This window comes from Chionomys nivalis, chromosome 9 (genome assembly GCF_950005125.1).
Source record: "Chionomys nivalis chromosome 9, mChiNiv1.1, whole genome shotgun sequence".
NCBI classification, from domain to species: Eukaryota; Metazoa; Chordata; class Mammalia; order Rodentia; family Cricetidae; genus Chionomys; species Chionomys nivalis.
The window spans coordinates 61,764,404-61,790,276 of NC_080094.1; the positions used below are offsets into that span (position 1 = coordinate 61,764,404).

The 25,873-nt window shown below is 43.1% G+C and overlaps 1 protein-coding gene and 1 pseudogene across 1 annotated transcript in view; both read left to right on the top strand.

Annotated features, from left to right (window-relative positions):
* Positions 1–25,873, top strand: part of Ryr3 (ryanodine receptor 3) — a 526,065-nt gene that overhangs the window by 417,781 nt on the left and 82,411 nt on the right. The window contains exons 58-64 of the mRNA XM_057780394.1: positions 2,080–2,195; positions 2,677–2,744; positions 3,672–3,793; positions 8,531–8,580; positions 8,989–9,049; positions 14,010–14,248; positions 15,610–15,691. Coding sequence (XP_057636377.1) covers positions 2,080–2,195; positions 2,677–2,744; positions 3,672–3,793; positions 8,531–8,580; positions 8,989–9,049; positions 14,010–14,248; positions 15,610–15,691 — 738 coding nt within the window. The remainder of the gene's footprint in view (positions 1–2,079; positions 2,196–2,676; positions 2,745–3,671; positions 3,794–8,530; positions 8,581–8,988; positions 9,050–14,009; positions 14,249–15,609; positions 15,692–25,873) is intronic.
* LOC130881436 (low molecular weight phosphotyrosine protein phosphatase-like) lies at positions 9,386–11,844 on the top strand (annotated as a pseudogene).

A 25,873-nucleotide genomic window follows, 5' to 3' on the forward strand; every position in this document is an offset into this window, starting at 1 on the left:
TTATCTTTCTATACTGGTCCAAGAAATCGGAGTTATAAATCACATTCATAATATACCCATGCAGCTTTAGAATTTAGCTTCTTTTAAAGAGAAATGAGAACTTGAAGCACAAGCAAAATAATGTTTGAAATGCTAGATGATTTTTTTAGATCTCTTCCCTCTCTCTTTTAGATATCTTGCTAATCCTTAATTCAAAACTGTATTTATAAATTTTCAGCTGAGGATCTTTGTAAAATAGCCAGCAACTCTTCCAAACTTTGACATGACTGTTTTATATTTTGTTAAACTGCATAATAACAGCAAGCACAACTAACAGAAGCAGCCTTTGAACCACAGGAATTGATTCTTCTGAAGCCACAGTTCTTCTGGGGAGATGGAGCACATCTCGATGTCTAAGTCATTTTATCACAAGCTGGGGAACATTCTCTATGAAGCTGGCTTGGACTGCGCACTCCTAAAGGGGTGTGCTTACTCACTAACCAGATGTGTATGGCGAGCTATGAAGCATTGTGCTTGCCAGCTTCCTTGTAGGCAGGAAAGCAAAGTGGTGGGCCTGCTCTGATACACCCATTCCTCCTCAAAGAAGTATTCACCAAGCAAGTTATTTCTCTTTTTAATTTCCTAGAGATTTTTTTTGCTAGTTAGTGTTAAATAAATAAAAACTATACAAATATTTCTATTGTAGCTCACAGAAAGAAAATTACCAAGTGTATTTGCCATATTGTCAGATAGGAAAGGTCATGCTGCAGGAGACAGCCTCTGGGGAAGCATTTGAGAAAGGCTCCCCCCCTCCTCTAATCCTCTTTTTAACACTAAGATGAATGTGGGGTGTGATTCGCTGAGAAAATCCCTTGCTCACAGAAATGAAAAATTCCCCTTTACTGTAACCAAAGGAAGTCGAGGACATATAATTAGGGATAAATTAAATTCAGCAGTCCTATTCTGGGTAGTTATCTGACATATATGGGGTTCCATGGGAGCCCTAAGTGGGCCTGTGATAACGTGAGGCCCCGTCACCAGGAGAAAGCCTTCTCTAACTTCACCCTTCCTATCTGCTGGCAAAAGTCTATTTTCAGTTGTTTGAGCCCAAAACCTTGACTAGCCTCTTCGTTCCCAAGTCACCTCAATCAAAGTTTAACTGTTCTGCCTTTAAAACATGTGTAGAATCTACCCACTTTTCACCACCTTCATGCAGTCTCAACATCGTTACTGAAGTGGTTTCCCACGGGGGCTGTCTGCTTTTTCCCATGGCCCCACCTATGTCCAGTTTTAAATACAGCAGCCAGAGTGGTTGACCACGATGCCTTGTCGCCCCTCTCTGGAACTGCCAGTAGCAGTTCTCATTTCTCTCAGAGAAAGAGCAAAGTTCTAACAAGTTCCTACAAACGCCCTAAATGATTGGCTGCGCTTTGCATGTTCCTTTACCCCTTGGACACCTGCTAGCTTCCATCCCACCCACCCTGACCACTCTGCCACACTCCTGCAACCCAGGATGCATGCTCCTGCCTCAGAAGCTCTGCACCACCTGTTTCTTGGGAGAATCTTGGTCTACATATCCTTATAACTCACACTTCACCTCCGTAAAGCCGTTACTTCCATTCCCGTTTCCCTATGATCCCAACCCTGATTACTGTATTTTACATCATCGTCCAAAACTTTTATAACGACATCCCCAGGCTTTTTTAGCCTGCTTTCCTTTTTCTTTTTTTAACATAACATTGCTTTTAACATTCCACATAATTTATATTTTGCTGATGTCTATTTATAGCAAGCATCAGGTCAAGCCTATGAGGACTATTTGTTGTCTTCCCTGACTTATCTCCAGCTCAATAGTTTTAGTAACAATTACAGAGATCTTTCTGAGAACTCTGCTGAGGAATCACCTTTACAAAAGTGTTGCATGCTCACATAGTCAGGTCCAAGCGCAGGAGTAAGTCAGTCAAATGATGAAGCATTCCACTAAGCCAGAATAACTGCCAACGTGGAGAATTAAATTCAGCAATATGGGAAGGATGGGCAATACACCAAAGTCTCATATTTTTCTCTGCTACTCCTGGGGTTCATCTCTGTCCAATCTAGAGGAATGAAGGACATGGAGCTGGATGCCTCCTCCATGGAAAAGAGATTTGCCTATAAGTTTTTGAAGAAGATCCTGAAATACGTTGACTCTGCTCAAGAGTTTATTGCTCACCTGGGTAAGTAGAGCTGCAAACCGCCAAGGAAAGAGCATTGCAATCCTTTAGAAAGAATGACATAATTATGAATTCGTTTCTTGTGTCACCATTGCTCATGATTCATAGAGGCATATAATTTGGGTGGAAGACAGTGGCTGAGATTTATTTCTTCCATACTAAAAAAACTTAGTTAACTTTTTTAGTACGGTGGAAAAAAAAATCCTTTACTTCTCTGCTGGATTTGACTGACTCTTTGGGTTTGTCTGTTTGTTTGCTTGTTTGCACCTCATCCTATTAACTTTCCCCGTGCTGTTTGACTGTGGACATCACTGAAGCTCTTTCAGAAAAGGGTGTGGCGAGACAACTGTGAGAGAATTGATAGGAGACATACCCAGCCAGCACAGTCACAAAATACTTTACAAGATGCTGTTGCTTCTCAAAATACCGTGATTGTTCATTTGTTTGTTTGCTCTGACCAAAAATTTTACCTCTCTCTTTGCAGAAGCCATTGTCAGCAGTGGGAAAACCGAAAAGTCTCCCCATGACCAGGAGATCAAATTCTTTGCCAAAGTAAGTATTTCTCCTTTGTTCAAGATGTCTATGACTGGGGGTGTGGTTTAAAGGGGTCCATCAAGGAGGTCTAACACTCCACAAGCTTCAGTGGGACAGAGTTAAATTCTTCTGTACAGAACAGACCCAGTGTGGGTAGGAGGTCTAAGAAAGTATGCAGGCTGCTCAGTTCCACACCATGGCCTCAGTACTCAGGATCCTCCCCCCTTGTTCTGTACCATCTGTGACAGCATGCTTCATGTTACTGTGGTCCAAATAAGTCCAACCTCATCATATCTGTAGCAAAGGAATGCAAAAAGGAAAGGGGAGGAGAGAGCAAGCCGCTGCTTTTCTGAAGTCCTAACCTAGTGGTGATGTAAGTGGGTCCTTTCAGCTTACTCTAGCAAAAAGGGAAACTGAGTAAGGTATTCCCTGGCTCAGCAGCATATGTCTCACTAAAATCTATTGCTGAAAAGAAATAGAGAATGCATTTGGGTACCAATGATCAATGTTGCCCATAAAAGCCTGCTCAGAGGACCCAAAGCCTTTCAGTGTCTCTGCCCTGTGAAGCAGAGATAGACATTTGAGGTGAGGGCTCAGTTGTACCTTTTAATGCTGTGGCCAAGAAGGCAATCTGAGTTCCCCAGGTGTCCTCTTCAAATCAGATCATCAGCATGCAAATTTATTTGTGCCTTTAGTCAATGTCCTTTCCTGTCACATAATCTCAACACTTCTGGTTAGTAGATGATGATGATGATGATAATAATAATAATAATAATAATAATAATAATAATAATAATAATGCAAAGTGAGAGCCAGAATAGAATTTCCTGGAACTTTCCACAGCAGTGTTGAGAGGCTTCTGCTCACTGAGAATGACTTCTGTAAAAGGAACTGGCAGATAGACTTGGATCAGCGACCTTAAAAGTGATGTTTGATGGTTTCCAGGTTCTCCTCCCCCTGGTTGACCAGTACTTCACCAACCACCGCCTTTACTTCTTGTCATCTCCTCTGAAGCCACTTAGCAGCAGTGGGTATGCTTCCCATAAAGAGAAAGAAATGGTAGCCAGGTGAGTCCATGAAATCAGGAGAGGGCCGCTATGGTAGTCAGCTTCAAGTTACTGTACCACAATGTAATTTCTAAGTAAAGCTTAAAAGTTTATTTAGCTCATAGTTCTGAAGTTTCATGTCCGGGGTGAGTAGACACCTTTCTTTGATTCCATGGTAGGGGGTCCAGATGGCAGTCATGGGGAGCTCACTCTTAGGCAAACTTCTCAGGTCATGGCCAGAAGTCAAAAAGGACAGGATCCTAAGATCTCCCTAAGGGCATGTCCCATTGACCTGAAAACCTCCCACTCAATTCTATCCTCCAACCATCCCTAGCCTCCAAGTACCCCAATAGCAAAAGCCTAGAGACAGAGCTTCTTGTACATGGGCCCTGATAGGATACTCGTTCAAACTGCCATTCTCAGTGCTAATGTGGTTTATTTAAGACATCAGCCACCTGGGAACTGGATCACAAATTCTTTGTAGAAATGGTGCATAATCTGATGATTAGTAATTGATTACCATCTTGATTTGAAAATTTTTATATTTGTGCATACCTTGGTAATCTCAGGAACCAATAGAATCACATTGTTTGGGGTGCTCATAGGGACTTGGGAAATATGTAGATAGCCAGGACAGTTCCCCTGAAATAACACTGAGTAGAAGTCCACGATCCTTCTGAAGCTTGGGAAAATCAAACAGGGAGCACTAAGGTATACACTGCTTTCTGTCCCTCCTTATCAAGTTTGCAAGATTAGAATTTTTAGAACTCAGATATTACAAATCCCAGTGCAGCTAGTCTGAGATTGCAAAGCTAGAACTACGTGATTCAGTCGAAATGTTTATTCGGACTTCTCGGTCTCAGAGATGAAGGGGTGGCTCACTGGGTAAAGGCACTTGCTGCTCATGCATGAGTGCCTGAGTTTGAGTCTCTGCATCCACGCAAAAAGCTGAGTGAGGCTGCATTAGATTTCTAAAGAGCAAAGAAGTAAAGAAGGTAGTGAAAGTCTGCATGCAGTCCCTCCACAGTGAACATGCACACTGTACTGGATAAGAGCTCAGCTACTAACAACTATCACACTCTTCGGGAATATATTCAGTTTGACGATTGGCCTAACATTTACTAAACACTCTGCATGGACAGGCACTGAGATTAATTTTCATACGCAAGAGTTATGAGCCATCTGAGTAAATATGGTTGTGAAGCCTCACAGTGTGTTAAACTGAACGTCCTACCTGTGCTGCATGGTCTCCATTTCACAAAGCAAGAATCTGAAGTGCCCTTAGCTTCACTCCAGTACCCAAAGTGTTACAGATGGTTAAGACTGAAAACTCACGACACTGCATGCCTCTTATGTGTACGGCGACCACTTAGTGTCACTCAAGAAAGAAGCAATCCCTTGCTGCCAAAACAGGATGCTTTGGAAGCAGGTACCGGTCCCAAGATCTTATACATTTAGGTTGAACTAATGTGTTCTATAAGAAGCTAGGGAAATGAGAGGCCACGTGAGACATTCAGCTAATCCAACAGAGGGCAGATGCGTCTGTTTTCTTCATCTGTTGATCTTAGACTATTAATTCATGGAAATGTAACATTTGTTCAACCAGGCACCATTTGTCGTGGCTGGAATACAACCTGGAGCTGATCAGCCTTGCAAATAGCTTCCAAATCTCCTTCAGGAGCAGTTGTGTTTGCGCAGCACGTGTTCCCCCGCCCGGCTCCTTTTCCCTCTTTTCTCTTACTCTACCCCTCCCACTTTGGTTTTTGTTTATTTGTTTCACCCTAGCAGACTCTTTTCTTCTTTCATTCCTTCTTTTCTTTTACTCTTTTTCCCTCTGGTTTTTGTTTATTTGTTTGGGGACAGGGTCACAATACGTAGCCCTGGTTGGCCTAAAAGACAGGACCTTCTTAGCCCAGCCCAGCCCTCTCTAAAGCTACCAATTCTCTTGCCTCAGCCTCTGATACCCACTAGATCCCCCCTTATTGAATCCTTGATCCTTGATCCATCTTGTCATTAATCTGATGCCTTCCACAGCATGGAGTTTCTCTTTTTGAATAATTTCATTTTATATATTCATCCTTTTTTCCTTTTTGAGACAGGGGCTCACTCTATAGCCCTGGATGTCCTGGCTATCAAAGGATTGTGCCACCATGCCAGGCTTTATAGTTTTTAAACTCTCAGAAAGAAGATAGCCACCTGGGAACTGTAGCCCTTTATTATTTTGAACTAAAAGTAATTAATTGTCTTAGCTGGGGTTTTTACTGCTGTGATAAAAAACACCATGACGAAAACCAACTTGGCAAAGAAATAATTTATTCTATTCTACACTTCCAGGTAACAGTCCCTCATCCAGGGAAGTCAGGACAAAAACTCAAGGCAGGAACCTAGAAGCAGGAACTAAAGCAAAGGCCACAGAAGAATGCTGCTTTTGGCTTGTTCCTCATGGCTTGCTCAGCCTGCTTTCTTATACACTCAGGACCACCCACCCATCAATGGCACACACACATCATGCATCCACGCCAATCATTATTCAAGAAAGTGCCCTACAGAGTTGCCTACCGGCCAGTAATAGAATCAATTTGTTCATTGTGATTCCTTCTTTCCAGACATGTCTCATTTGTGTAAAGTTGACAGAAACTAACCCTATGCAATAATTCTTTTATTTACATCATGGACTCTTAAGAGACAGCAACAACTCTTTGAAGTTTCAGGTGCTGGTTTTTGCAAAGTACCTTGACTTCTGACAGTGAGGAGAGCCACCTTAGTATCCAAGCCTAATAGCTCAACCATAGGCTTTAGGTATAAAGAACATTTTCTTCCAATGCATACAAAATATGTGTTCATCCGTTTAAAGCGTTTTCAAATTTCTCAGTTGTTCTCCAACTTTTGTAGAAGAACTGTTTGATTACAGATGAGAAAAAACTAATACAGAGTGGAGAGCATTGAAGGATCTTTGCCAAGACAGCTTAGTTATTCACAGGCCAAGCGCAGAACTAAGCCATCAGCAATATAGACTGCACTGTTCAATACTCTTTCTTCCTGTCCAGCTCCACGAGTTCACATCAAATAAGCAGGAGCCCCTGTTTTAATGTCACATTAGGTACCAGGTTTCTGCTAACGCACTATGAGTTCTCTTAAACTCCTAGACCGGGGAGGTTCTGACTTATTTTTACTAATCAACAATGGCATTAATTGTAGGTTTTCAAACTAGCCCAGAAAAAATCCAGGACATAGTAACTGAGAGGTTGTTGTCCTTTAAATTGATGGGGTTTATCAACCAGCACCAGAGGCACATTTCTTCTCTGTTTGGATTGTCCTAAGGAGACTTCTGTCCTGTGGGTCAGAGATCTCCATGACAAGTTAGGAATGTGAGGCTGTGATCAGCTGAGTCCCCTTGGGGAGCCTGTACCAGTGTTTCATCTCTGTCTTCCCTGTCAGCCCTCTTTCTCTTCCCTGCTTCCTGAAGGGGAAGCAAAGTTCTTGTCGAGCCATGCCAGTATCAAACGTTAGAGTTCAGGAAGCTCTCCTCCCAAGAGTATCATCCACCTATGTGGACTGTAGTCACAGTACCCCTGGGTGGGGTCAATTGTCAACATGCTCAGAGACATCTACAGGGCTTCTTCCTAACTGCACAAGGCCTTCCCAGCTACACCTGAAGTACGGTTCAAACTTCAAGGGTCTCCATGGTGCAAAATATAAGGGAAGCATGGCAAGGAGTCAGAAATACAAACAACAGCAGCAGCAGTAACAACAGCAGCAGCAACAATAACACTAACAATGATGATAATTGTTTCCTAGTTCCCAATGACCCAATTAGGACAGACTACAGACTAACAAAGATGACAGCAAAAAATGAACTTCTTTTTTTTTTAACGTTTACTGATTCTTTATGGATTTCACCCCATGTATGCTGACCCCATTCATCTCCCCATCCCTTCATAACTGCCCTCTGCCCTTGCAACCTCCCCAAAACAAAATTTAAAAGTAACCCCCCCCAAAAAAAACAAAACAAATAAAAGAATTTCAGCGTGGAAACTGTAATATGGCCCAGTGAGTCACACCGTGTACCCTTTAGTCTTTACTTGTAAGTGTGCATTGCAATGGGTCATTGGTTTGGGTCGAGGCCTCTGGCTTCTCCTACACGATCAATGCCGGGTCCTCACTGGGAGTCCTCCTGGGGTATCCTATTATCCCCTGTCATGAAGATCCCATAGCTTTGAAAAATGTACTTTTTAAAGTGTTTTGTATTTAACAGACTCCTACTCCCGACTCTAATCATTAACTATTTTTTCTAATCCCAACATTTTTTTTCCACTTTCCAACTAAAGTTTCACACTCCACTTAAAGGCTGAAAAATGGTTTACAATTTATGGCAATGATAGAAAATCAAGCTGCCTTTTAGTACCCTCGTCTTTTTTTCTCCATGTTACACATGAATGAACATTTCAACACGTGGTACCTAGCACCATGGAAAGATTACACAGGGCCATTGCTTAATAAACACTCTTCCCATTACCAAAGGGTGCTTTTTGAGTAGGATGGAGCTGCCAGCAAGTAACCTTTCATGATTCTCCACCAAGACAGTGCAACCCATAACATTTCCCTAAGTGTAGTTCCAAAGACTCTTCTAGAGGACACAGTGCTTCTTCCCAAAGCCCCAACCTATGCACTGTTTCACACGTGAGGGTGGGGAAGAATGGGGTGGAAATCACTTCCTGAGTCTCCACGGCTTTCTGAATTGCACCTTTTCTGCCTCAGCCTGTTCTGCAAGCTGGCCGCTCTCGTGAGACACAGGATCTCTCTCTTCGGTAAGTGATGGGATGTGTTGCCAAAGGCGGCAAGTCTTCCTGTAATTATCTTGAACTTCCATTCTGCCTTCATTTGTGGTTGTCCGTTAGGAAAACCTGTGCCTTGGGACTGAGGTGTCACCTACATTTTCCACAGAAAATTGGTCTGAAGCATGATTAATGACCTCTCTCCCCCTTTAACGGCTCAGATTTTCCACACCAATGAATGTTTTCAGCTCTGCCTGTGACATCCATCATGAGGCAGAGGCTGTGTCAGACTAGAGATAAATGCCTCATTCCTGAACACAGACCTGGCACCTTGTGTGTTGCTGGTTAATTACACCGGGCTATGCCTGATGCATACTAAGAAGGCTGTGTTTAAAAGCCAGCCTGGGTTTAGAGAATCACTGGCGATGTTTTCTGTTCTAGGGAGTGATTCAACTACGATGGTGAGCTGCCTTCACATCTTAGCTCAGACACTTGACACAAGGTAAGTCTGATGTTTTCTCTGTAGTACTTCCTTATGACTCCCTCTCTGGCCCCCAAAATAGGCACAGCAGGCAGAGAAGTCAACGCTCTGCTTCTCGTTCCCACAGTATAGACCTATTGTCATGGACTATCTGAAATCTGAAACAATTGATCAGTTCTTACCTTCTCTTACTGAGTTCATTTGTCAGGAGATAAGATATATAATGTTACAACATTCAACTTGTGCCTAATTGTACACACAAACATACACACACTTGCCCTCACACAGCAGAGATATCGGGTAGGTAATGAAACCCTCATCATCAAGAGAGATGATCAATATCATTTTGAGTTCAATATGGCCAGGAAAGTGTGGGGATATCTGACTTCAGAAGGATCATCTAGGAAACCAGGGAAGAAGTCCAGGCTCTGATGTTCCAAATTCACTCACTGTGATCCATGTGGTAGAAAGAGAGAATTGACTCCCAGAAATTGTCCTCTGGCCTACACACATACATATGCATAAATAAATAAATAAAACTTTCAAAACACGTCAGCTAGCTGGTGAGGTAATCTATACTTGTAATCTTAGCATGTTGAAGACAGAGACACAAAGATCCCAAGTTCAAACACAGCCTTGGATTTACAGTGAAACCCTGTTCAATAAAATAAAAGATGCAGAAAGGATAAATGAACAAAAAAGGAAATTTTATTTTTAAAAATAATACCTAATTTTGGTAATATTAGCATACATGATATTTTAAAAGAGACGCTTAGTAAAAAGAACCAGTAGGAGTTCTTTTGAACATGTTCATTAAGAAAAGATCTTATTGCCAGGCAATGGTGATTCTCACCTTTAATCCCAACACTCAGGAGGCAGAGGCAGGAGAATCTCTGTCAGTTAGAAGTCAGCATGGTCTACAGAGCTAGTTCCAGGACAACTAGGACTGTTATAGAGAGAAACCCTGTCTCAAAAATAAAAAAAAAGAATTAATTAATTAATTAATTAATTAATGAAAAGAAAAGTCCTTATGCTGGATATAGTGGTGCATGCCTTTAATCTCAGTACTCGGGAAGCAAAGACTGTACAGTAAGACCTTGTGTCAAAAAATACTGAAGGTCCTTATCAGAATCACGAAGAGGCCATGCCCTTCAAGATCCAATGCAAAAGAGAGCCACCTTCTTAAGAAAGTGTACCAAAGATGGCAATCTGTGACAAACTGAAGCCCATGAAAAATAATAAAGGCTAGAGAGACTCAGTGGGTAAAAGTGCTTGTCCTACAAGAATGAGGACAGTAGTTTAGATTCCCCAGAACGCACATGTCTAGTGGTTGTATGATTCATTAGCATTCAGGCAGAGACGGGATACCCAGAGCGAGCTGGCTAGATGAAGTAACTAAATTACTGAGCTCTGGGTTCAAATGACAGATCCTGCTTCAATACACAAGATGGAAAGTGATCAAGAAAGATACCCAACATCAGCCTCTGGCCACCACACCACACAAGACACACATGCAAAAGGCGGTGGCAAAGGTGTTTATAAGAAATTAGAGCCATCGGGGTCTGTTCCGAAAGATCAAGTTGGTGTTGTTCATATGTCTTGGTAACATTTGCTGGTCACCCATTGCAGAAGCAGTTTTCAGAAAATCGGTAACTGATGAAAATGTTTCGGATAAATGGAGGATAGATATTGCAGCTACATCCACGTACACTGTGGGAAACCCCCCCACTACATCCACCTACACTGTGGGAACCCCCCACTACATCCACCTACACTGTGGGAAACCCCCCCACTACATCCACCTACACTGTGGGAACCCCCCACTACATCCACCTACACTGTGGGAACCCCCCCCACTACATCCACATACACTGTGGGAACCCCCCCCACTACATCCACCTACACTGTGGGAACCCCCCCCACTACATCCACCTACACTGTGGGAACCCCCCACTACATCCACCTACACTGTGGGAACCCCCCCACTACATCCACATACACTGTGGGAACCCCCCCCACTACATCCACCTACACTGTGGGAACCCCCCCCACTACATCCACCTACACTGTGGGAAACCCCCCCACTACATCCACCTACACTGTGGGAACCCCCCACTACATCCACCTACACTGTGGGAACCCCCCCACTACATCCACGTACACTGTGGGAACCCCCCCCCACTACATCCACCTACACTGTGGGAACCCCCCCCACTACATCCACCTACACTGTGGGAACCCCCCACTACATCCACCTACACTGTGGGAACCCCCCCCACTACATCCACCTACACTGTGGGAACCCCCCACTACATCCACCTACACTGTGGGAACCCCCCCCCACTACATCCACATACACTGTGGGAACCCCCCCCACTACATCCACATACACTGTGGGAACCCCCCCCCACTACATCCACGTACACTGTGGGAACCCCCACACACACTAAATGGAGGATAGATATTGCAGCTACATCCACGTACACTGTGGGAAACCCCCCCACACACTAAATTTCAAGGGCAGAACTGCATGAGAAAACATGGCATCCCATAAATTACATTGCACGGTAGATTGCAAGAGAAGACTTTGCCACATTCAATTATAAACTGTGTATGAATGAAAGCGAATCTGAGAGATTTGAATAAAAAAAGCAATAAGTTAAAAACTGCAAAGCTAAAAGTGAGCTACTTGGGAGCTATAATCACAGAAACAACTCATTCTTGAAGATCCCTAATATGGCACTGACTCCGACTTTGAGCTTGTGTACCAGCAATGCCTCATGTGCTGCAAGACCTTCCTGGAGAAGACTCACTGAGGATCCTGCCCACCTCCATTGAGCCTCTCCTCCACCAGTGTAACCCAAGTAATAAAAACCCAGAGACAGAAACTGGGATTCAACTCGAAAACCAGAAAAACAGAGCAGCCAAGCCTCTTAGAGAAGTCTTTCCTCTACCAAGGCTAGGTTACCATAAATTAAGCAGACTAAACCTCTCTCTCCTCCCATTTTATCCTCCCTCTAGTGCTGGGATTAAAGGCATGTGACTCCCTAGGACTTTGATTAAGGGTGTGAACCACCACCACCTGGATTTGTTTTCACACAGCTCTTGGACAACCCAGGTTGGCCTTGAACTCACAGAGTCTGCTTCTCCCAAATCCTGGGATTAAAGATGTGTGGCACCACTGCCTGACCTTTAGTGGCTTTAACTTTGCCTCTGGTCTTCAGGCAGGATTTATTTACCAAAATACAAATAATATGCCACCGCACACTAGAGCCATGCCCAAGGGTGGTGGCATTCCTTGACACCATGCTCCACCTATCTTTCCAACTGAGTTACTTTCTATCTCTAAAACAACTGAAGGTGGAAATTAGGTGTATGTTCAGAAAGATAAAAATATTTGAGTAAGACAGTTTGGGGTGTATCAAAGCATTCTTAGACTAAACTGAACCTCTCACCTTGTTCTAATGACAATATAGTGGAACAAGCAAATAGAAAAATAGAACACAATGAAGTAGGAATGACCTATAAGATCCAGGTCAGCCTCTGTCCCAAGCAGCTTGGGTAGTCTGGTCTAACTAGAATGTGTGCATGGCCAGCACCCACTGGTGCCATTTGCTTGCCTTGCACCTGTCTATCCGCGACTCTTGTGACAATAACTCCATCCATATCGGCCTTCCGTTTAACATTGGAAGAGCTTAAACTCAGACACCCTGAGGGCATTGAAATACTGAAAGAGAGGAGAAGGGATAACACAGGGCTGCAATTCCAGCCGTCCTGGGCTACACAGGGAAGATGGGGCAGCAATAGATTGGTAAAATTAGCATTTTACTCTTACTTTGGTTTTTGTTTAGTGTTTTTAAGCTTTCTTTCTATTTGAGCCACTTTGCCTCTTTTAAAAAGAGAGAGAGAGTCCCAGGCTTAAATAGTAATATATTAGTAATGTTCTTTTATCATTTTAAAAACTTAGAGGCAGCCAGCCTGGTCTACAAGAGCTAGTTCCAGGACAGGCACCAAAGCTACAGAGAAACCCTGTCTCGAAAAAACAAAACAAAACAAAAAAATACTTAGAGGCAAGTGTTAAGTTAGTGCATTTTCACACAAGTGACCTGAAATTCATATGGTTATATATCAGAAAAGAATGTGGGTTCAGCTAGGATGTAAACAAAAACAACTGAAATAGAAATCTGGTGCCTGCCTGCTTTCCTGTTGACAAATGAAATATATACAGATTGGAAGAAGCCTCACTGACGGCCTTCACTGTCCTGGTATGTCTGATAATTACCTAAAAAACTTTGAAGATAAAGAGCATCTTCCCTTGAAGCGACGTTCTCATCATCTTGTGAGGATGTTGAAATGTGGCAGATTGCACACTGCTTCTCGGTCGTATTCCAACTCTAAGTCTCAAGATACGGTTCTGAGGGAAGACCTCAGCCGTTCTCAGCTTCCGTTCTCGGGGCGCGTTTCCCTGTCCTCTGCCTCCGCGACCTAATTAGGTTGGCTTTATAAAGGGCTGTCTTTCCGTTTCTCTCCTCTCATCCACTCTAGGATTGCTGTGCAGACTAAAAGGAGTGCGGCTTTAGGCGGCTTCTCTCCTCTCTTCCCCGTTCTCCTTGCTTCTACATACTACTCCTAAAGGTTCTTTCTTGACCCCAAGTGAGCCGTGGAAAGGGCTCACCCCTGTCCTTTCCTTAGATGCTAACACAACACTAGGCAGCTGCAGCAATGAGCTCACAAGGAACTAATACCAGTTTCATTCGCTCTCTCTGTGTCCTGGAGAGTTCAGCAATGATCCCAAGCCAGGCCCATTAGTCAGTCACTACTCCAGGGAACAGGTTTCTTGTCTCCAGTGCGGCTGACACATTCTCAAATGGTGACCAGAGTACCCAGTGTCTGCCCAGTTTGCCTCCACAACACCACCACGTAAGGGGGTTGCGTCCATATTCCGGTTGTGCTCCCGCCTTTGACTGCTGCTTACTTGCAGGACCGTCATGAAGTCGGGCTCAGAGCTGGTGAAGTCCGGGTTGCGCTCATTCTTCGAAAATGCAGCAGAAGACTTAGAGAAGACCTCCGAAAACCTGAAGCTGGGGAAGTTTACCCATTCCAGAACGCAGATCAAAGGTGTTTCTCAGAATATTAACTACACCACAGTGGCCCTGCTTCCCATCCTGACATCCATCTTTGAGCACATCGCTCAGCATCAGTTTGGGGTGGATCTACTCTGTGAGTCCTACCGCTGTTTGTCATCAATGTCTATGTCCCGAAAACACAGATGTGAGACCCATGCACTTGTGTTGACCTTGAGGGCAGAGTAGAAAGACAAGTGTGCCATACTTTACCTAAATTTAAAAAATGAAAGCCAAGTGGTAGACTCTGGAAAGGAGAAAAGAATCCCTTAATTGGAGTACAGAATACTTCTCTTTCTCTGTTTCACTCTGAACCAGTCTCCCAGCCTGCTCGTCTAGCTACTACCAGCGGTTGTGCTCCCATTTAATTGAAAAGGTTATCTGAGCAGTACGCGTCAGATAGACTTCCGCTACCAGACTTTCCAGACGCCGTGCTCCATGTTAAGAATCCTTAATTTACTCATTGTCACCAGCAGCAAAGGAAAGAGGCTAAGATCTCTTTTTTCCCTATTTTAAATTTGTTTTATTTTGCTTTGTATTTAGCAGTGAGTCCACTCCCATCCCCCATGCCCACCACATTCATATTCTGTCACCAAGCTTGAGGCCTGCTTAAACACTGCCAAACTGTTTAACTGAGTCAGCTGTCAATAGCCCAGGCTGTCTCTCCCACCAGTTAGTCTCACTAGGTAGGCGTCTGTCCCATGGAAACAAGGCAGTTCCTTGGTCGGAAAATACAGCATTAAATTAGTTCTGGTTCTGTTGAAGTAGTCCTAGCCATGTAATGAGGTCTAGATGTGTTTGGGGGCATGATCACTGCTGATGAAATTCTTCGTATTTCCCCCAGAACCTCCTTCCTTTAGAAAATAAGGGAAAATCACGGTACAGTTTAGTGTGTTTTTTTTTTTTTAAATACAGCAGAAATTTTTAAGTAAGCAAAACTGAGAACTCACTCTCCATCCCTCCCCCCCACTCGCTCTCCTTCTCTTCCTCCATCCCTCACTTCTGAATAAAGTGTAGCAGTTGTGTGGACCTTCTTAGGAAATGGCAAACATGACTGGAAGCTGCAGTCCAAAGGAAGACTAGACTGCCCTTGGGAAAATTTGAATATAATGTCTTCCTTGATTGGAGAAGCAACCTCTTAAGGAGGCTCCATTGGCTCCATTGGCCAAGTGATTCTTTTCTCCAAGAAGCTTTGTGATCTTCCTCAGCACTCTGCAAATGACCTGGGCAACTGTGGTGGAGCACAATTTCCTCTCAGTATTTCCCAGCAACTAGCAAACAGTGTCCGGTTTGACGACGATTTCACTAGTTGACCGAGGCAGGGAGGAGGGGAAAAGAGAGAGGGATCGTCTGCTCTTGACTGATGCTTACCCTAATATTTTTCTTCATGGGCTTTTCCGTGTGTTGGAGACGGAGCTGGGGTTGACATGCGGCTATGACATCTCTTCTTTGTTCCAGTGGGTGACGTGCAGATTTCATGCTACCACATTCTGTGCAGCCTCTATTCCCTCGGGACTGGGAAAAACATCTACGTTGAAAGGTAACTAGCTTTTGCTTGCTTGTTTTTTCCCTCAAAACATTTTGGCTCAGAAAAATATAACAGGGAGGAGGGGCATTACCTTCAGCCTAAGCATGCATGAGTTGGACAAGGATAGCAATAAACATGCTGATTTGAACTTAGGATGGCCCAGGGATCCTCAGCCCTATCCAAAGAACTATAGGCAGCTAAGGAATGATAAGAAAGGAGAGATAGTCTTCCCCTGGGAAGAGCACACCTATTATCGAGTACCAAATGGTCAGCCCTAAAAACATATATCTGAGTACCATTATGCAGACTGAGAAGTGAGAATTGTTACTTATGTTTGAGAACACACACATACACACACACACACACACACACACACGTGCGTAACAGCAATTAATATAAAAAAAGAGTCCACAAATTTAAAAGAGGGAAAGGAGAGGCATATGGGTTTAGAGGGAAGAAATAACACATATAAATTTCCTATCAATAAATGATGAAGGCACATATAAAATTCCTATCAATAAAATATTACATTAAAATGTATTTTCCCCACCCCTTATATTAATTTTAAAAAAAAAAGCCTTAACATCTGTTTTTCAGTCCAACAAAATCTAAATATTCGCTGATCAGAAGTGGTAGCTGTACAGCTGAGTTACACACATTTTGTAGCAATGTAAAGAAACATAATGAGGTTAATAAGATTGACGGCTTCTGCGGAGAAAGCTACTGAATACATATGGCTACAGAAACTGTAATATCCTGCAAAATCATGCGCTGGGAGCAATAATAATAATAATAATAATAATGTTGAAGGCACATCTGCTTCATTATCACGGTTTCTGAGTAGCGCCCAGAGTTCCTGTGGTCACAAGTTGCTGAGACACTCGGGAAGCTAAGGCAGCTGCTTTAGTGTTAATGAGTCTCTGTGTGATACACCCATGGACCTTTACCATTCTCAGCTGTCAGATTAGCTACAGTTTTAAACAATGCACAGCTCGGCACCAGAAAAGCTATTTGATAATCTTGAATCTGATCAAGCTTGTTTGGAGAGATTTTAGGTTCTGATTTGGCCTCTATAATTTGCCTGTGACAGCGGAAGCTTTAGAGACTCCTGACTTTTCAGAGTCAGATGCCTTGTATTGTGTTGTTCTGTTTAAATGCAGGGGTAAAATCAGAATCATAAAATTTCAGGACTTAGCTTTATTCTTGGAGGACTGATTCATTTTTCCCCTATCAAATAAACAAGCTGGAAGAATTTAATCTGTTTTTAAGTAATTTAATCCAAACACTCTTTGGGATCTACTTAGGATGAAGCTTGTATCAAACACCCTAAAATCTGACCCTCATTTCATAATGAAACTCATATATCAAAACGGTGTCAGTTGCTGGGCAGTGGTGGTGAACGCCTTTAATTTTAGCACTCAGGAGGCAAAGGTAGGCGGATCTCTATGAGTTCAAGGCCATCCTAGTCTATAGAGTGAATTCCAGGACAGGTTCCAAAGCTAACAAAGAAACCCTGTCTCCAAAAACAAAACAAAACAAAATGTTGTCAATAAAGCAAAATAAGAATTTGTCCCCTTTAAGAACTTAAGAACTGAGCTAGTGAATTGAAATCTGGCTTAAGAGATGAATTGAAAACAAGTCTATTTCATCATAGCCACAGCTTCCAAATGATTTTTGGGGTTCAAGAAGCTAGTTGAAGAACTAATGATTAAATTTGTTCTGTGATTATATCTTTACATTTGCCTGGCTTTCCATAAAATATGGAAAAAGACTTTTGTCATACACACACACACACACACACACACACTCACGGACATATATATGTCAGTATAGAGATATATTTGTGTGTGTGTTTTCAGACAGGGTTTCTCTGTGTAGTTCTCCTGGCTATCCTGGAACTCACTCTGTAGTCCAGGCTGGCCTCAACTTAAGAGATTCAACTGCCTCTGCCTCCCAAATGCTGGAATTAAATGTGTGCCACCCCCTCCAGGCTTATTAAATCCCTGGAATTGAAATTACAGATGCTGTGAGCCACCATGTGGTGGTTGAACTCAAACCCAGGTCCTCTGGAAGAACAGCCAGTGCTCTTAGGCACTTCACCATCTCTGCAGCCCTAAAATTAAAATTTTTAAACATGTATTTTTAACCAATAGAATCAATAAAATGATTTTCCTAATTAACACAGGAGAGATATCTCAATTAGAGAGAAAGAAGGACAGAGAGAGAGAGAGAGAGAGAGAGAGAGAGAGAGAGAGAGCATGCACACCAAATAACCTTATATAATTTTTTGTACAGTTTCTACATTCTTCTTTTGAAAAAAAAAAAGTAAACCAAAGGTCAGTTCTGAAATGTCAGACCAGAGAGACTTGCTCCTCCGTGGCTTTTTGTACTTTATTCACATTTATTGCAGAGTTATTGCTCAACTACAGAACTGGGAGTGTTAGTGCTTGCATTTTTTATTCTACATCTGCACAGGTCTAGCGAGCCAGGATTAGATTAAAGAGACTCAACAACTGAAAAGCTAGGGACTTAGAATCCTAGAATTGTGCTGCTGGCGCAGCTAATGGGTTTTGTCTGTCTATTTTCGTAGTTTTAATTGTGAACAGCATGCTAATTCACTAAACAAAACACAGAAATATGTTAAGTTAAAGTCTGCCGTGTTCTTTACCCCATCCAGGTCCCCTTTCCAAAGCCACTAGCCTCAGTTTGGTATGCACCAGTCTGAATAATTTCTCTGTGTATATATTTTCAGACATGTGATATCATAATATAAGGAGAGAGCTTTGCAGCTTTATCAATTGGATGAAACTTGATTTCTTTATTCTATAATTCATATTTGTAAAAATGTAGTCATTTGGCATGCTATTTCTATTAAGTTTATACTTTAAAAGATGAGCAAGTTGTAGACACTGAAATCCCGACCTACTTCCTGTTCCATTTCCTTTTTTTGCTATAAAATTCATTGTAGTATTTATATTTTTTTCTAATGCTAACATTCCTGGACCTGTTCACTTTAATCTGAACCTAGGTCATTAGCACATCATCCACACTTTTGAACCAATTCCCAGTTGAATTTTCTTGAATTTAGATTTATCTTTTGACAGTCTGGAGTCGTCATGGGATAGTCACTTCCGTAAGAGCCCTGCAGTATTCTGGAGTCTCTGTATACTTTATAATATCCATTCTGGGGCATACAGCCTTTGCCATCATCATTTTCTCTCAAATGCATGTAGAGGACAAATGTACTCACACATGACTTTACAGAAGACAGGAGGAAACTGGTCACCCATAGGAGTCATTAGAGTTAAAACTCATTCACTTCCCCGTGGGGCATCCCAGGACCAGCCATTCTATGTAACCCTTTCCACATTACTCTTCATTTCAGGAAATTTTACTTTATTTGCGAAATTATTTCTTTTTTGTGATTGGTGTTAGCTTTCTGTTACATAATATAATTCCAGAGATAAATACCTTAACTGCCTCAGAGTTGTGTTGATTTTAGTCTCCAGTTGATTGGTCCCATTATTTTGACAACTGGTAAAGCAGTATTAATTAAGCATGGCAAGGAGCCACAATCCCACTCAAGGGTACAGCCCCAATGACTTAAATCCTCCCTCTGGCCCATTATTATTAGTAGTAGTAGTTGTTGTTCTTCTCTCATACAATGCATCCTGACCACAGTTTCCCCTCCCTCCTCTCCTCCAGTACTCTTTCAATCCCTCTCTTTCCCAGATCCAGTCCTCCTGTTTTCCTTCAGAAAAGAGCAGGCCTCTGGGATATCAACTAAACACAGTGTAACAATTTACAATAAGACTAGGTACAGACGCTCTTATCAAGGCTGGATGAGGCAACCCAGTAGGGGGAAACAGGTCTCAAGAGTGGCAAAGGAGTCATAGACAACCCCCACTCCTACTGTTGAGAGTCCCACAAGAACATCAAGCTACATAACCAAAGAGCAAGCTCAGACCCATACAGGCTTCATGATTTGTGGCTTCAGTCTCTATGAGCCCTGCTAAGCTGATTCTGTGAGCTGTGTTCTTCTGGTGTCCTTGACTCCTCTGGCTCCTACAATCCTTCTCCCCCCTCTTCTGTGGGGTTCCCCGAGCCCCACATAATGTTTGGCTCTGGGTCTCTGCATCGACTCTCATCAGTTGCTGGACGAACTTTGATGATGATTGTGGCCCTGCCTCTTAAAACTTCTACTGCCTCCCAGTAGGTAAGGTCTGAGCCTCTAATTCATGAACCTTCTGAGAACATTCCAAATCTAAATTGAGCATAGTCAGCGTGAGTTTTTTCTATCTTCTGTTCTGGGAGAGGAATTCTGTGTAAGTTTGTCTTGTTTTTTAAACTTTCAACCCTTGATTTCTTTCTAGAAACTTGTAGCTGTTTATTCTTTTCTGTTTTGCATTTGTATGATTTTTTTTTTCTAAAACTTCCTCTGTGTTTTTCTTTTCGATTTTCTTTGTTTTCTGCGAGTGTATAGAGAATATATATTCTGGGGGTTTTTCTAAATAAATTTTTGTTTATGGTCTTTTTTCTTGCTCTGGCTTCTAGGAATATTACTAACTCTCAAGAAGAGATATGTATGTGTGCATGTGCGTGTGTGCGTGTGTGTGCGTGTGTGCGTGTGTGTGTGTGTGTGTGTGTGTGTGTGTGTCAGTGTCAAACTAAAGGAGAATGAACTGGGAAGAAACATGAGGCAGTTTCAAAGCTGCAAAGCCTGGTACAGGGCTGACACCCTTCGTGGGGCCCTGATGTCTATCCCTAACCAGTAAATGACTAAACCCGGTGAGAAGTGGGTGAAACTCTGTACACTGAAGTCAGGAGTTTTTCTGAGATTTAATGTATGCTCATCCTCTGGAGAGCTTAGGCCTGCAGCTATAAGACAAGTTCCTTCTCATCCTTCCATGCCACCGCAACTCCTGCAGTTTCTCCAGGTGGGAGCACAGATGACAGGAATGGCAGGCACATGCCATTCTCAGCCCATCTCTTATTCTGCAAGATGGAAGCTCCCATGCACACATTGTCCACCAGGTCTTCATGACCTTCACATACCCTGAGTGCTCACCATTTCAAGCAATTTCTAACTCCTGTGTTTCTCCAAAGACTTCCTCATGCTCTTCTATTTCTGGAAAGTATGGGTTTGGGAGTTTTATTTTTATTGTTGGTTTTTAAAATTCATTTATTTGTTTCATATAAATGAGTGTTGTCTGAATGTATGTCTGTGTCCCACATGCATGCCTGATACCACAGGAGGTCAGAAGATGTCAGGTGCCCTAGAACTGAAGCTACAAATGATTACCAGCTGCCATGTATGTGCTGAGAACCAACACAGGTCTTCTCAAAGAACAGTCAGCACTCTTAACTATGTCATCTCTGAGGCCACACTGGAGAGTATGTGTTGACTGAGTTTTCTGTCCTGCCTGGTTCCCACAGTCATTAAGTCCCAAAGAAATCACACAGAGGCCTACATTAATTATAAACTGATTGGCCTAGTATCTCAGGCTTCTTATTAACTCTTATAACTTATATTAGCCCATATTACTTGTCTGTGTTAGCCATGTGGCTTGGTACCTTTTTTGGCAAGGCAATCACATCTTGCTTTCTCTGTGTCTGGCTTCCTTTGCATCTGGATGATGACTATGAAGTTTCAACTTCCCACTTCCCAGAATTCTCCCTGCCTTGCCTCTACTTCCTGCCTGGTCGCCCCACCTATACTTCCTGCCTGGCTACTGGCCAATCAGCATTTATTTAAAATACAAGTGGTGGGATACAGACCATTGTCCCACAGCAAGTATGTCTTAATTTCTGCACCTTCACTTGATTTGGTTGTTACTTTATGGTTTGGGGTTGTAATACATATTATAATTTCATCATAGATCCAGACTTCAATTTCTTTCCTAAATGTTGAGTTTTATGGAGAACATGTAATAAAACCAGCATTTCACTACTACCTTTGTGTAAACTGATGTCATAACTGCTCCATGGTATGGATAAGGGGATGGTTTTTCATCTAGAAGAGTCCAGAGAAGATAAAGTAGTAGACTGATCTTGATCAGCAGAGTGGACCTGGCCATGAGAGAAGCAGAAGAAAAACACAAAGATGGGGAGATAGACACAAAAGAGAGAGAGAGAGAGCAAGAGAGGTAGACAAAGAGAGTGTGGGCAACAGAGAGAGCACAGGCAAAATAGCAGGGTTATAAGGAGAAAGACGCGGAACAGAGGGAAGCCCAGGAGCTGGAGAAGTTTAGGGTAGGGGAGGAGGTGAGAGGAACTAAAAGGAGTCAGGATAATGGCATGGATTTGAAATGTGTAAGGGTACTTGTGATAGTGAGGGAGCCTGGAGGCCACAGAGAGTCTTCTGTCAGGCTCCTTCTGGTAGAGTGGGAGCAGCTTCCCAGTTCCTATGGAGAGCTGGCTTTTGTCTAGCCCCCAGGGGTTTCCTTTGGACTGACAGCCTCTAACTAAGCTTTTCTTGACAAGAGAGCATCTGTCACTTGCAGAGGAATCACTAAGTGTCCAGCCCAGCTGTACCTGGCCTGTGCCTTGTGGGATTGCTGTGAAAAGAAAGGCTCAGCAAGGCAGAGTGAAGAAGTTTCTTTTGGAATACTGTCAAGTTAAAGTAATCTAGAGAGTTACATTGATTGTGAGGTGTTTGGATACCAGATTTTAAAGGGTAAGGGCTTTGTTTATTTGACCATGCAAAATTCTTGAGTTCTCTAATATAAAGATTTTTTTTTAAAAGGATTTAAAGGTTTCAGGGAAGACTTTCCCGAAAATCAAGTTTGGCACTTCATTACTCTTCAGTCTCAGTTTTATTTTGAATAGAAACTGTATTTTCCCCCCTTTACACTGTAAACACTTGTTCCATCCACCCTTCTGGCTTCCACTGAGCAATCATTTCTAATTGGACAGCACACACATCTAAAGCACTAGGTTTACTAATATTACCATTTGGGACTATGTCCACATCTCTGCTCTATCTTCTCTGCCTCTGCTGTATTTTCTACTCTGCTACACGCTGCTTCCTTTCCACAGTATCATTGGGAGTATACACGGTGGAACTTTAAAATCATGAAGAGTGTATGTGTACAAGGTATTTGTCTTAGGCTTTCTACCGCTGCCAAGAGACACTGTGACTATGGCAACTCTTTTTTTTTTTTTTTGGTTTTTCGAGACAGGGTTTCTCTGTAGCTTTAGAGCCTGTCCTGGAACTAGCCCTTGTAGACCAGGCTGGTCTCAAACTCACAGAGATCCGCCTGCCTCTGCCTCCCGAGTGCTGGGATTAAAGGCGTGCGCCACCACCACCCGGCTGACCATGGCAACTCTTATAAAGGAAATCATGTAGTTGGGTCTGACTTATAGTTCAGAGGTTTAATCCATTGTCATCATGGCAGGAAGCATGGCTGCACAAAGGTAGACATGCTGGAGAAGTAGCTGCCTCGGACTTCTGAAACTCAAAAGCCCACCCCCAGTAACACACTTCCTCCAGCAAGACCACATCTTTCCCAACAAGGTCACACCTCCAAATAGTGCCACTCCCTACGAGCCTATGGGGGCCATTTCACTCAAACCACCACGGTATTGTTAAGATACTGTAATTTCTTTGCCTTTGCATTCCTGACAATAGGCAGTTGAGAGACTCGCTGTTACTGTGTCCTGTAAACAAAATTAAGATACTGGCAAAGAAATCCTCATAGTTGGGAAATTGGGAAGTAATATACTGAAATACATATTGAAATCTCTCCAATCAGTCACCTTCGACTTAACCATCTTGTGAAGAATATTCTACTTGGCAGTAAAGTTTAAAGAAAAACAGTTTCCAATGATAAACTCCAAGTCCTTTTTTTTTTTTTTTTTGGTTGCCATGGAGCTAACCATACAGCCCATGCCCTGCCTAGAAGCTTTGCCCACACCTACATTGCCCCCTGGGGGCACTAATGACTGAAGAAGCCTATGTCTAGCTCCATCACTCCAGAGTGATGGAGTGACCTGGAGGGACCTGGAGGCCCCAGGTCCCTCTGGCATTTCACAGACAGAAGTATTAATTGTCAGGCTTCTGTGTTTTTCTGTGTTAGCAGCAGCTGGGCCAGGAGAGCCATTGTTTATCTCTCTCGGCTGAGCGGCTAATTAGCATCTGCATGTGCCCCTGACTAGAGAAAGCCCTGATGAGAAGTTGGTGTGACTCAGATTGTTCGGTAATTAATATCAGAAAGGACAGGGCCACGTCCCTGTCACTGCAGCCCTGCACAGCTGGGACTTCTCAACTCTTTTCTCACCGCAAGGCTTGCCTTTATAGCTGCCTAACTTTCCAAACACCCACAGTCATGAGCTCAGAACTTGCAACTTCAGTAAAAACACAGAGCAAGTGGAGAAGCCATCAGCTTGGCACCACTTCCCAGTGCCAGCTGAAATTTACCCTCAGACTTGGGATGGCACCTGATCCTTTCATACCTGAGTTGCTGGCGGAGGCTGCTCGTTCATTCCCTGCCACTTAGACCCGAAACAATAGCTTAAGCGTATTTCTAGCTAGCTCTTATTTCTTAAACTACCCCTTCTCCTTTCGTCTGTGCATCACCACAAGGTCATGGCCTACCAGCAGGGGGCTCCGGCAGAGACATCTGTCTCCGATGGTCGCTACATGGATGGCTTCTCTCTGACTCTGCCTACTCTCTCTATATCTCTTTCAGTCTGGTTTTACTCTGTTACTCCATTGACCAAAAGCAGCTTCTTTATTAACCAATGGCAATAAAACATCTTCACAGCATACATCACCTCCCACATCACTGAGTGTCTCCCAGATTCTCTTCCACCGGTGCTTCCCCCTATGACATCCCTTTCCCCATCATTCCTTCTCATTCGCTTCTCTAAAAGCAATACAGAAGAGACATTACACAACTTCTTATTGACGACTTTGCTGGTACACACTGTGACAGGGTCACACTGAGACCCTTTGTGGACCATCACCCGGGTTTACCTCCCTGTTCTCTGGTCACTGAGGATCCTGGCCATTTCAGATCTGAAGTTAAAATGTTACTCTTCTCTTCAGGCTGGTCTGTCACCTTGAACTTGGCCAAAAAGGCAAATAAGAAAGATGGGGTGATGAGAAGGACAGTTGAGGGAGACAGGCCTGGCTAGAGGGTCCTCAGAAGTGGCCCTTGGTGTCAGCAATTTATACACTTCTCCCTCCTCCCGCGGGCACAGCTCCAGAGGAGACTCTGGCCGTGTTGGTACACAGGCACAGAGTCTTGGTTTGGCCCTACGGTACTGCTCTGCCTGTGAAACCTACCAGATCAGGGGACAGGGACAGAAGGATTCTGACAGCCAGACCTATCCCTGGAGGACAAAGGTGTACATCAGCTAGGAGGTGATAGTCTGACTAAGGACCTGTCCTTCTGGGATGATTTGAAGGTTGTCTTCTTGCATCCTTCATAGAAAATAAGAGGTCTGTTTCTTAAAAGCCACACCTAAGACGATAAAGGATAAAAATTGCATCTTTTAGTTGTTCTTTAGAATAGTTTAAAAGATCACTTTTTAAGTCAGTATGGTAATTGAGTGAGGCCTAAGTGGGTTTCTCCAACAAACTAAGACTTTAAGCCGACCCAGTCACCCTCTTCCTTTTCCTCCTCTCTGGTCAGCGCATTAGTTTTCCATCTCAAGCAGAGCCATTCTGTCCTCCCTTGGGCTGCCCCGCAGATCCTACGTCGGCTCCAATGCTCTTATCCAGTCATCAAATTCAGAAACAGTTAGGATTACATTTTTTAAAGCTCAACTCAAAAGCATCTCTCTAACAGAGCTGCAGATTGAAGCTAATCCTTACAATTAGTTTGTAAAGATCTAACTTTTTGATTGTGTTGCGCCTGACTCCTGTATAAAATACATGTTCAACCTTTGGTCTATATCAGTGAGAAAGGGCTTTCACCGCCTAGTAGACAAAGATTATGGCCAACGTAACTTACTCTTCTATGAAAAAAAAATGCTACCACCTCTACAAATCCTTATCTAATTTCAGAGAATCTATGCTTTTGACATTCCAGCCACTTGGTGCAGTTACAATTGTTGGTTCTTGTCACAGTGAGGGGTAACTAACACATGGTCTTTGTTGGGTACAGGTTGGGAACTGAAGGGAATCCTACAGCTGACAACCTGCTCCACAGATTTTTCAGCAGTATGGCATTGACCCTTGGTTCCTGG